The 13,568-nt window shown below is 33.3% G+C and overlaps 1 protein-coding gene across 1 annotated transcript; it reads left to right on the top strand.

The window, feature by feature from the left end:
- Positions 1-7,923: 7,923 nt before the first annotated feature.
- Positions 7,924-13,472, top strand: LOC141708494 (NADH dehydrogenase [ubiquinone] flavoprotein 2, mitochondrial). The gene is made up of 10 exons (XM_074512150.1): positions 7,924-8,111; positions 8,205-8,240; positions 8,365-8,430; positions 10,373-10,489; positions 10,720-10,797; positions 10,931-11,036; positions 11,159-11,205; positions 12,797-12,874; positions 12,974-13,039; positions 13,119-13,472. Exons 1-10 carry the CDS (start codon positions 8,046-8,048, stop codon positions 13,224-13,226), a joined length of 768 nt encoding a protein of 255 aa, XP_074368251.1. The 5' UTR covers positions 7,924-8,045; the 3' UTR covers positions 13,227-13,472.
- The last annotated feature ends 96 nt before the right edge of the window (positions 13,473-13,568 follow it).

The following is a 13,568-nucleotide window of genomic DNA, read 5'->3' on the forward strand; positions in this document are numbered from 1 at the left end:
AATCCCCCCAACTTTAAAAAGCCTTACTACCAAAAACGGACAATAAATGAGGAAAAATCCGAGGGAAGTACGATGGCTAAAAGGGGTGAAAGTACTTGTAGTCGATGTGGAATGAAAGGTCACTAGAGAAGTACATGTCGTACCTCCAAGCACTTTGCTGACCTATATCAAGCATCTTTAAAGAATGTTGAAACTAATTTCACCGAACAGAATGATCCTTTGGGGATTGCCCATCTTCAAGCACATCTTGGAAGTGATGATCTAGTTGATCCTTCGGTCTTTACTCACATGAAAGTTGGTGATTTCTTTGAAGATGTTGATGTGAATATGCCTAAATTTGGTGGTGATGAGCCTAAGAATAACTAAACAAGGCCTTGCATTGCCTTTTGAACTATGATAATCATCCTTATCAGTTGGTTATATAATTTTCTTTTCGATAATGAAGTACTTGAGATGTTCTACCTCTATTCTAATTTTATTTTTTCATGAAGAAATATGGCCAGCAGCCTCTCATCATGTGTTATAAAAAATGAGCAATATTTTTGTTTGGCGAATAGTGCAACAACACATACAATTTTGAAAAATAAAGCATTTTTTTCACATCTAAAATTAGAAAAAGCTAATGTAAATACAATATCGGGTGCATCGGATATAATTGAAGGCTCCGGAAGAGCAAGTATAGTGCTACCCAATGGTACATATTTATTGATTAAAAATGCAATATTTTTCACCCGATCAAAAAGAAATCTTTTGAGCTTTAAAGATATATACCACAGTGGCTAGTGGGCCATTTCAGTACTTTGTCGTACTCATTGATGTATCAACAAGATGGTCACACGTTAGTTTATTGTCCACTCGTAATATGGCTTTTGCACGACTTCTTGCTCAAATAATTCGATTACGAGCATAATTTCCTAATTATAATATAAAGAAAATAAGATTGGACAAAGCAGGAGAATTTACATCCCAATCTTTTAAAGATTATTGTATGTCTATTGGGATTGAAGTGGAGCATTATGTTGCCCACGCACACACTCAAAATGGTCTTGCTGAGTCTTTCATTAAAAGGCTACAACTAATTGCGAGACTATTACTTATGAGAATAAATTTACCAACTACTGCCTGGGGACATGTAAATATTACATGCGGCTTCTTTAGTCCGGTTAAGACCTACTTCTTATCATAAATATTCCCCAATTCAACTGGTAAATGGTCAAGAACCAAATATCTCTCACTTGAAAATTTTTGGGTGTGCAGTTTATGTTCCAATATCCCCTCCCCAACGAACAAAAATGGGACCCCAAAGGAGATTAGGGGTATATATTGGATTTGATTCTCCCTCGATTATAAAATATTTGGAGCCCAAGACTGGAGATTCATTCACGGCAAAAATTTACCGATTGTCAATTGATGAGACAGTTTATCCTGTATTAGGGGGAGATAAGACAAAATTTGAAAAAGAAAAGCAAAAAATTTTGTGGAATGCAGTATCCATGTCTTATTATGATCCTCGAACAAATCAATGTAAACTTGAAGTTCAAAAGATTATCCACCTACAAGAAGTCACAAATAGATTGCCTGATGCATTTACTGATGTCAAGAATGTGACAAAGTCATATATACCAGCTATTAATGTTCCTCGTAAAATTATACTTCCAGAAGAAGATAATAAAATCATGCTAGTTGTGGCGCCCTCCAAACCCGGGTCAAAAGTTTGGGGTCCACACACACACCTTATTTATAACCTGCTTATAATAATAAAGATAAAATAACATGTTGTGACCCTACTTACCAACTACCACGGATCGCAACTGGTTAAAGTATGTACACAAGCCACACACACACACTTATATTACAAACATCCAAATCCCAACTATTCAAACTTAGAACTGAACATTAAACATTATTACAAACTTTTACAAACTTAAACTATCTCAAAAGTTGTCAGCTAGCTTAACTCGATCAACTTGGACCCCTAGCTCTCGCACTGGATTGGGGATTCTCGCTACCAACTGGTTCCTTCTTAACTGGAAAAGAATATAAACAACATCACATAAATGAGCTAACTAGCTCAGCAAGTCACAATGACAAGACTGAGAATAATGATTAATGATTTAGAAATGGATATTATATTTTCATTTTAAAAAACAAGGTTAGTTTGTTGATCACTCACGCACTAACCCCGAGCAAGGCACACAGCTCTGCTCTAATTACTGGATCCAAGGCACACATTGGCCTAACTTGACCACCAATCTGGTCTGACCACGAATCTGGTCCATAATTTTATAAAACAATCCAATTCTAACATAATAACAGAATAAATAATATAAATAAATAAACAAAATCATAAGCAACATCGGATGTTGAATAATAAGATGGTTTCAATCTTCACAAAGGAACAATATGGTAATTTCAAAGAATGGTTGTCAGGTTATGAAAGAATTGGGTAACAAATGAATCAACGTTTCCATGTTACAAGGATTTGGTTTTTCAAAGTATAGGGTACAATGGTTTGAATATGTAAGTCATTTGATTCAGTGGTTGGTATGTAGTTTGTATGTATTTGTGGAGTAGTATCGTATATCTGTGGTTTTTACTCGGGTATTCAACAATCAATGGTTCAAAAAGAATAAGGTTTACGGCTCAAAGATCAACAACTGGAATCAAGGTTTAGGGTTCAGTACTTCAAAGCACTTGCAATATAGAATGGGACTATCAATCATCTACAATATATTTCGAGAAAGTTCAGAACACTTGCCTAGTACTAGCTTGCTATACTGCACTAACTTCCAATCACAACCGTCTTACTCATCGACTATCTGCTTTCCTTTCCTAAGCCTTGCCTCTTCTGCTCACATATCATAAGCATCTATCAATACTCAACACATACGATTCTGGTCGGTATACACTTCTATCTACCCTTCGTTTTACCCAAATCCGACTAACGGATTGAAAGTTATGCTATAAACAAGTAAACACCGAACATATAGACCGACAGTCAAACAACAAGTCACATATAACACGTAACACGTCAAACAATCAATGATATATCATTTATAAAGGAGTCTCGGATCATAAATAAGCTTTCGGGTATTTAAAATGTTTTTTATAAATTTTTCGGAATTAAAACGGGTCGTTGGATCAATTTTAAAGCAATAAACAAGGTTCGGTTGGTCAAATCTGGCTTCAAAATAATTTTATAATAATTATTGAGCCTTGAAAACAATTTAAAATAATATTTTAAAGCTTGAAACTATTTTTTGGAATTTTTAAATCATTTTTAAATAATTAAATCTAATTAAATAATTAATTAAAATCAATTAATAATTAATTAAATCAATTAATCAATTAATTTTCGAGTTCATTGACCAATTAATCAATTAATTATTAACTAAAATTAGTTAACTAATTAATTCAGATTTATTTTTGAATTAAAAATAATTTTTGGAGTTGAAATAATAATTTTTGAAATTTTCAGAAATTAAAAACGGATTTTTATAATTAAAATAAATAGAAAATATAATTTTTAGATAATTTTAAAACAGGAATCCAAAATATGCAAATTCTGGAAACCTGGGGGACTAAACTTCATCACCTACAAAAATACAGGGGCTAAACTGCAATTTTGCAGTTCACCCGCCGGAAAATGACGGGTTCGCCGGAGAACTCGTCTCCGACACCGTCACACCTTCACAACCTCCAGATTACATCTACAATTCACAAGGAACATAAACATGCAATCAAATCTCACAGATAACCTTTGGGTTGGCCGGGAAGTTCGCCGGTTTCCGGTGACCCGACGTAAACTTCAAAACACAACTCCCTTCGATTCAGGATCCTCTGATAACGAGCTATACACCAATCGATTGCAAATTTCATGAGGAACAAAACCCACTATACCTCGACATCTAATAACCCCTAGGACAAAAAGCCCTAAATTTCAATTAAAAACATTCATATGGGTTATAAACCCTAATTTTAAAATTCGAAGATTAAACTCAATTTTAAACATGTTATTGAACTCCAAATCAGTCATATGACATATGAAAATCATCAGGAAAACAAGCTCTACAAAATGTTATCATCAAATCATTCAAACAATCATCCGAACAAAAATTCATAATTTTAATCAAAATAATTCGAAAATAAATAAAAATATATAAAATCAACCTTTGATTCTGCAGTAAAACGAGTTCTGGAATCTGATAGTACTCCTCAAACCCTTCGATTTGGTTACTCGAGCTTTCCAAACAAAGATCAATAACACCTTCAAAAGCTGGTTTGATTTTCAGAAGATTTTATAAATATATGAATTTTCTCTGTAAATTTCTATAATTACTGTTTGCAAATGATTTTCGGTACGAAATAAAATACGGTAAATGTTATTTATAATTACGGAAAATTAGTATCCCGTTGGATCATTCCGGATATAAAATAGCACGTTTATTTATAAAAACAGATCCAAACGGTACCGGTTTTCGGGATAATTATCCAAATCAGTACAATTTGTACGGCGGTCTTGGTCTCAGCGCCTGGTTACACGTATTACGAGGTGATAATTGTAATAGATTAATAAAAAGATCACGTTTATCGAAAATACAAGTTTTATTGATTTTCCGTAACGAATAATGTATCGAAAATATTGCACCGGGACCTACGCAAGACAAACCGTTCGCCGGATCGAAAAAGTCGAAACATGGAAAATGCTCGGAATATTACAATTAGGTTAGGAAGGAGTTCTCGGAAGAGTTTCGGGTTATAAAAACGTAAAAACGGGTGACGTCGGTTGGTTCCCGATTGAATAAAATAGTTTATAAATACTCGGAAAAAGAATTTATAGAATCCATAAATTTCCTATAAAATCATAAATCAACATAAAAATAAATAGGAAGATATGACAATTATCTATATTTTATTTTGGACATACAAAATTAAAATACTCAATTTATATTATTTTTAAACATCCAAATACATATACCACTTAACAATTAATTCAAAGAATAAATACTGAACATGCATAATATTTATTTATTAGCAAAAATAATTACACGATATATCTCAGATATTACACTAGAAACTGAGTCTAAAGCACGCGAGAAGCGTGGTAGACCTATTGGATCCAAGTATAAAACTCCAAGAAAAATAAGGAAACTTGATAAGAAAGTTGGAACATCAAATGACATCATAAATTTGAACACTGAAGAGACATCTTCCAAAGATGATCAAACACCTGAAATTTTTTATAATGAAGAGATCTCGATAAATTATGTCATTTCAGGACATAGGTGGAACAGAAAAGAAATTGTCATAGATGATATATTTGCATATGCAGCTGCACTTGACATTTCTGAGGAAATCGAGGATCATGAGCCTAAATCAATCTATGAATGTAAAAGAAGAAATGATTGGCCAAAGTGGAAAGAAGCTATTGAAGCAGAATTGAAATCACTTGAAAAACACCAAGTTTTTGGGACCTATTGTCCAAACACCTGCAGGTGTAAAACCCGTTAGATATAGATGAGTATTTGTGCGTAAAAGAAATGAGAAAAATAAAATTATGAGATACAAGGCACTCCTTGTCGCTCAAGGCTTCTCACAAAGACCGAAAATCGATTACGAAGAAACTTATTCCCCGGTAATGGATACAACAACATTCAGATTTTTGATAAGTTTATCAATTCTAGAAGGGCTCCGAATGAATTTAATGGCTGTTGTGACTACCTACTTCTATGGGTCACTCGATAGTGACATTTACATGAAGATCCATGATGGATTAAAATTGCCTGAAGCATATAGTTCAAGACCCCGAGAGATTTACTCAATTAAATTACAAAGATCATTATACGGGTTGAAACAATCGGGTCATATGTGGTACAATTGTCTCAGTGAATATCTTTTGAAAGATGGATATACTAATAATGTAATATGTCCATGTGTTTTTATTAAAAGGACAAAATTGGGGTTTACTATCATTGCAGTATATGTTGATGATTTAAACATCATTGAAACTCCAGATGAACTCCATGGTACGATTGAATATTTGAAAAGAGAGTTTGAAATGAAGGATTTAGGTAAAACAAAACTTTGCCTTGGTTTTCAAGTTGAACATTTATCTAAGGAATCTTTGTCCACTAGTCTTTATATATTGAAAAGATTCTTAAACGGTTTATTATGGATAAGGCATATACTGTGTGTACACCCATGATTGTATGATCATTTGAAAAGAATAAGGATCCATTCCGCCCAAGAGAAAAGGGAGAAGAAATTCTCGGTTCTGAAGTACTGTATCTAAGTAAACTAAAACATGTTTTATTATACATGTTTTGACATAATTATAAATTAAGAGTGTGTTAATCTTGAAGTTTCAAAATGATGATTTTATTCAATCTCCACTAACCTATTCTATAAAGTTCTAACTAATTTTGCAGGCGGAAAGTGATAGGGAATCAAACATTGTATAAATTAAGAGGATATTTTCTTTTGCTATGAATTTAATTATTGCAGGCGATTTTTAACGAGGCGGCATCACGTGCAAGGAATGATGATTAAAGGAATCCAGCAGATTTCTTTACAAAGGCATTTCTTACCATTCCATTGGAGAAATTAGTACACATAATCGGGATGTGCAGACTTCGAGATTTATGTTGATATTCATAGTCATGTCAAAATGAGGGGGAGATATAATACGCTCATTGTTACACGTGCTTAACACATGTACTCTTTTTGTTTCACTGGGGTTTTTTTCACAGGGTTTTTCCTAGTAAGGTTTTAACGAGGCATTGTGTTCTTATGAGTCATCTAAGGGGGAGTGTTATGTATTAATAGATGACTTTTAGCCTTTCATATGGTTATCTTAATTACTAGTAACCTTTGGCTCTCCATTTTCCTTGTAACATCCATTCTACTAGCTTATATAAAACTTGCTTGTACTTTGTTTATGATATAGAATAACAAGATGATCTCTTTCATTATTATCTAGTTCTCTCTTAATCTCTCTTATATATATTATATAACAGAATGACATAAAACTTAGTATATGTCAATAATATCTAATTTGCACTAAATTTGGTAGATGAAATAAAAAATATCTGAGATCTCGTCATATGATGTTGATTTCGCGGTGGTAAATAAAGAAATTTTAATTATAATATTTGTCTAACATCAAATATGTCTTACACAATTAGACAATTAATATATTTTATATTTTTCTTGAAACAGATGTCCGATACTTCTAAAATGATAAGATGATGACGCCCTCGAGTCAAAATGAGGGACAAGAAAATGCATGTGCACGAGTGATAATGAAATTAATAAGAAATATAAATTTAAAATGATATAGGAGGTTTTTTTTACTATTCTTAATATTGATGTCACGTTCAAAAAATTATTTAATGTCGTACTTCTATTTATTTTGTTATTAATATTTCATTTCTAAACTTATTTTATTCATTGATTGACATTTACGTTTTCAAACAGTAAATTTTTTGAATATATAGTATGTTGATAAATAATAACTTCAAATATGTAAATATTCTATTGAGAATTTTTTTTAAAACTTAACCTTTTACAATAATAAAATGAAAAATTCATAAACATATGTGAATATAATAACAACAATTAATGTGGATTATGATAACAAAATTATTTATAGAAAAATGAGAAATTTTATGATTATGATATTTATATAACAATATATAATTATTTTAAAATAATGCTTGCAGTGCATATTTGCTAGTAACATATTTAATATATGTAATAACTTTTTTAACAAAAATTAAAACGGTATTAACAATAATTGTCTCATAATTAAATAATTTAAAACTTAATTTGGTGCAGAATTTTGGGGTTTAAAAAGGCGAGTAGAGTTGGAAACGGCCCACAATCGCTAAAGCCCATATAATTAAACATGGGCTGAAGGAGCTGTGGGGAGCACACGTTAGAAGCGACACAGAAAATCGTGTGTGGTAGTCTACGCACCCCTCGTGTACAATAGCATCTCGCTCATCTCTCTCTCTCTCTGTAGAATCGACATCGCTTGAGGAAAGATGCTGAGACGACTCGCCACTCAGCGTCTAGCTCAGATCCGCCATGCTTTTAACCCCAATTCTCAGGTAAATCATTTCTCCTCTTTCATTTCCATTGTCAAATTGTATTTTCCTGAAATTAATTGATCTAATCTTATCTGCTTTGTTAAATCTATTCAGACTACTTCTCGATGTTTCTCCACTGCCTTGAACTATGTAAGACACACCTGTTTCTCCTCTTTTAGTTTTTTAATTTTAATTAATTGCTTCTGTTTTATTCATTTCAGTGTCTTCTTCATTTCCTTTTATTTATGCTTTGTGTATATGTTTTGTGTCGTAGCACATTGATACACCCGATAACAAAACCGACCTTCCGTGGGAGTTCAGCGCTAAAAACCAAGAAAAGGTCAGTTCCCCCACACTGTTATCCTAGGTTCGTTTATCGTGTTAATTGAAAAGCTACTTTGGAATTTAAGCTAGTATCCGTGCTTACCACTTGTTTATTTACGATACACTCCAGAGTTAAGATTTTGTTGATTTTAGTAATCGAGCTTTTGTAATGTTTAAATTGTTAACTGGACACTGTTATAATGCTTAACTGACTTTACATGGACCAATTTTACAAACCTGTTGACACTGCCCTCTACATTGTATAATCTAAGGCGTGTGTGATATTTTGTTGGCACATGACTTTCTTTTCGTCATACACTACCTTCCTGCAGTTTCTACGTTTTTCATTATTGTCCTTGGTTGGGATGAATAAAAATGGAGGGAATGGAATGAAATTTGAACTATAATATAGCTAAATGTTTAAAATTTTCGTTACTTCTACCATATAGTTCTCATCGACTTTAACTAGAGCTCCAACCCCCCAATTTGAAAAGGAATGCCCCATTCTCCATCGTGCCCATTTTCTACCCAAATCTCATCATAGAAAATTTGCACCCGCTCTTTTTTTTTTCAAGTCTTCTCTCCTATCTCCTAATATTTTCTTTTTTCTTTTGATTTCACTCATTCCATTCTATTCACCCCAACTAACACAATATATATTTTTTTAAGGTCTATTGAGTAATATATAAAGCACTTTCTTACTCCTCTTTACCTGTTTTTTTGGTGAAGTACTGAATTCATTACGAACTTCAAGTTTGTCATGGTGATAGTTGTTGAATTTCTTATGAAGCTTAACAATATTGGGCTACTACCTTATGCTTTCAGTCTTTCATATCTGTATTTTTGGCTTGTATTAGGTCTTTTTGAATCTGGATTTGTGAGTTATAAGTTATAACTAGAATTGGAAATTATTAATGTGTATATTTTGTAATAATTCAGGTGAATATTTTGAAATTAGCCTTAATTACGATGACTAGTTTTTACACTAGAATTCATTTGATGTTTATATAGAACTTTATCGGAGTGATGGAGAGGTATCACCTTTTCCTTCTCTCCTTGAGGACTTCTTCATGCTTTTGTGCCTGAGCAGTCAAACATCAAAATTATGCTTTTGATCATTTAGAAGATGGTAAATTGAAGTTGCTTAGTCAATCCATGCTAAAAATCTTTGGAAGTACATGAAAAATAATAATTGTGCACGCTAGGGTGTGGAGACATCATAAACTTGGCAGAATAGCTACCTTTTATGCTTATATAATATGTGACATATTTTAGGACACGTAGTACTTTAAATTAATTACAAACATATCTGAGATATTGTTAATGGTCCTAAAAGTTGAAAGTAACAGGACTCCCTCCTCCGGGGTCCTTTGGGTTATTAATTGGAATGGCATTAAAATTGTGGAATCTTATGGGTCATGTAAGGTAGAATTACCTGATCGATGGGAATGCATTAACTCAACTGAACACCAGTATTTTAAGTACTGTTAACTGGATCCATTGACCTTGAACAAAACCCCCTACATAATGTTGCTACTTATTTGAAAAAAATGGATACAAGTGCAACTTTATCACTCCAAGTGCTTATTTGGTGCAAATCTAAAGCAAACTGATATTATTTTTTATTTTTTATTTTTTTTTTGGGGGGGGTGGTAGAAAGTACTGCATTTACTGATATAATGTATAAGTATGTCCAGTTTTGTTGACAACATTAAGTGAAACTTTCAATCATCCTCTGGTATGGGCGGAGTAGATCTCTGTTTCCACTCATTTATCGAACCTATTGCACTGTGCACCTTACACTTACAGACAAGAGATTTTGAATTTGCAGTGTAAATCAATAGTCATGTGGTAAATACTTTATCTGTTCCTCTTACAGATGAATATGCAACTTACTGCTTGTCGTTTACCAAGGAATTAGAATACTAACTTAAAAATCTATCCCCTGCTCTTTGCAGGTCAAGGAAATCTTATCTCATTATCCCTCTAACTACAAGCAATCTGCAGTCATTCCTTTGTTGGATCTTGCTCAGCAGCAACATGGAGGGTGGCTTCCTGTGTCAGCAATGAATGCAGTATGTGGTGCCAACTTCTATTGGTTCTTTAACGTCAATATATAAACATGTTAATCCTAAGTAGTTGTATTCTGAACTAATTTTCCCTGCAAGGTTCTGATATCTTTTGATAACATACCCCATCTTTCATTTTGCTAAATTTGATCACCGTGTTGAAAAAACACAATGATTTTTTATATAAATCTTTTCATATGTGTGCTCTCACAATGTAAACTCTTTAATTGTTAAAGGTGGCGAAGGTCATCGAAGTTGCTCCTATTCGTGTATATGAAGTTGCAACATTCTATTCGATGTTTAATAGAGCAAAGGTGGCAGTGCTTTTATCATTTATATACCTACAATATTATTTCGTCCACTTGTCAGAAGATTGATAATTGATGTAATATATATTTAATTGATAAAGTATGCAAAAGACAACTAAAGCAGCCACTCTGATTGCAGGTGGGAAAGTACCATCTTTTAGTTTGTGGCACGACACCTTGTATGATACGTGGCTCACGCGATATTGAATCAGCATTACTAAAGCACTTGGGGGTAAAACGCAACGGTGGGTGATCTCTAACGTTCATATTTTTATTTTGCTTCCCTATGTGAAAGTGGATCAGTACTTTTCGATTTCCTTTTGGTTTGTGGGGCAACTCCGTGTTTGATAATTGCTCTTAACTGCAGAAGTAACAAAGGACGGCTTGTTTTCTGTTGGAGAAATGGAATGCATGGTAAAATAATTTCCATTTTCTATACATAGATATAGTAGGTGAAAATTATACAGAAAGCTAAGAATATACTCCCTCAGTCCCTTCCAATTGTTTACATTTCTGAGAAAGTGTCCGACACGCATTTTAAGGTGCATAAAAAGTATAGTTATCCAACTTATTTTTACAATTTTCTTTTTCTGAATAAAAGTTGAATGTTTTAATTTTTATTCAGAAAAACAAAATTGTATAAAAAGAATTACAGAATTATACTTTATATACACCTTAAAATGCGTGTCGGACACTTTCTAAAAAATGTAAACAATTGAAAGGGACGGAGGGAGTATGTATCTGCAAATAGTGTATATTTGATACATAGAAAATATGTGTATATATGTTGGAGCGAAATGGATTGTTTGTGCAGTGTGTTTGCTACTGAGAGGAAGAATGGGGTGAAGATCGAGAGATTGAGAGGGAGGGATAGGCATAATGTCTGGGAAAGAGCACTAGATGAGCCCCAACGTGTTTCAGTTACAAAAAACTTGACTCCTACTTATTTCTCTCAGATAAATATATTTTAAGGGGACATCTCTGGGTGTATTATTTTTAATATGAGTTAGAATATGTATGTCAGCAGTGTGCATCATCTAGTACATATTGAAGTGATTAAGTGATTGCTAAAATAGTCGGTAAACTACCTGGCATTGAGGTGCAGTCATAAGCATGTGGCTTTCTGTTCCTTTCCGCGTGTTTAAAGCAGGCATTACGAATGCCAGGTGCTAATTGTATAAATATCTGTAGATGGTGGATCATCTAGTACATATTGAAGTGATTAAGTGATTGCTAAAATAGTCGGTAAACTACCTGGCATTGAGGTGCAGTCATAAGCATGTGGCTTTCTGTTCCTTTCCGCGTGTTTAAAGCAGGCATTACGAATGCCAGGTGCTAATTGTATAAATATCTGTAGATGGTGGATTCAATATTAAGAAGAAATGGATAGAGTTTTCAGATTCCAAAGGTAGGAGAAACCTCTGTGACAGGAAGAAAAAGAAAAATAAACCTTGCCAGTGCCTAAATGTGTACTTCTCAAGTCTTATGTCAACATGTATTAAAATCAAATATATATAAATGAACAGTGAACTTCAGCGTCACACAAGAATATTAAATGTTAGTCATGGAGTTGCGTTACTATAGATATAATAACATTAAATTCTGGCTAAGGACACTAGGGACACGCAAATCATAGAATCCCTTTGTCAAATACATTACGTCGTGGGTCATGACATCCTTGCAACAGTAGTATTTTTAATTGTTTATAATGAAGATGAGAAGAAAGACTACCGGAGTTAAGTTCATAGTTCTGTATTTTTTAATTATCTGCAGTTGAAAATTTGATTTTTTTTAGTTTCTTGTTGGTTTTAACGTTCAACAAGTATATCTCATTTGTTCCTTAAAAGTCCTACTGTAATGGCCTTATGGGCTGGTATTTTGCAACTATTGCAACTTCAAATATGTATTTTGAAACTCGAAACTTGAAGTAGTGGTTAGTTGCACTACATTAGAATAGTTTTGATTCAGAAGATATATTCATCATAATATTTGTCAATTTCTTCAGGGAAGTTGTGTAAATGCCCCCATGATAACTGTAGCTGACTATTCAAATGGTTCTGAAGGGTACACCTATAATTATTATGTAAGTCCCTATTGACTGTTTTTTCTGTGAGCCTGTGTTCTATGCATATCTTCTGTGCATTTGATAAAAATAAAAATTGGTAACTTGTGGCAACTACAGGAAGATGTTACTCCACAACGAGTTGTAGAGATAGTTGAAGCTTTTAGAAGAGGAGAGAAGCCACCGGTAAGGCGGATGAGTTTGGTTAAATATGTTATTTAATTAGTTAGAACTGGATTTGTAATGTTACTTTTTTATGTTGCAGCGTGGCACTCAAAATGCTAAGCGCATCAACTCTGGTCCCGAAGGAGGGAACACTACATTGCTAGGAGAGCCTAAGCCGCCATCATGCCGGGATCTAGATGCGTGCTAAATTTAATCATTTGAAATGTTATTAATAATTAACAAAGTGTGGATGGTCATGGGCACCCATTGGTTGAAAACTGTTGGCCGTCTTTTTAAATGCTCATTGTGTTGTTACCACCCTCTCCTCAAGTTATAATTTGTAGTGGGTTTAAACAGACTATCAAGCCCATATGTTACATAAATGAGCTATTCTCCTTTTTATGTTACAAAGTCTTGATGTTGAAGAAAGCTATCGACCCCGTCTTTGTTTTCATAGTTGCTTGTTTTCTAATTCTTGTAGTAGGCACAGATTGTTCATTGTTGCTTTTTTTTTTCTGTTTATAAATGCTTTGTTTATCTTAAGGACAGT

Source organism: Apium graveolens, chromosome 2, assembly GCF_009905375.1.
Source record: "Apium graveolens cultivar Ventura chromosome 2, ASM990537v1, whole genome shotgun sequence".
In the NCBI taxonomy this organism is placed as follows: domain Eukaryota; kingdom Viridiplantae; phylum Streptophyta; class Magnoliopsida; order Apiales; family Apiaceae; genus Apium; species Apium graveolens.

Bases quoted from the DNA above. Each gene is read 5' to 3' on its own strand.
- LOC141708494 (XM_074512150.1), top strand. From the start codon at position 8,046: ATGCTGAGACGACTCGCCACTCAGCGTCTAGCTCAGATCCGCCATGCT. The intron at 11,037-11,158 runs GTGGGTGATCTC...TCTTAACTGCAG, and splicing joins CTTGGGGGTAAAACGCAACG to AAGTAACAAAGGACGGCTTG. The intron at 12,875-12,973 runs GTAAGTCCCTAT...TGGCAACTACAG, and splicing joins GGTACACCTATAATTATTAT to GAAGATGTTACTCCACAACG.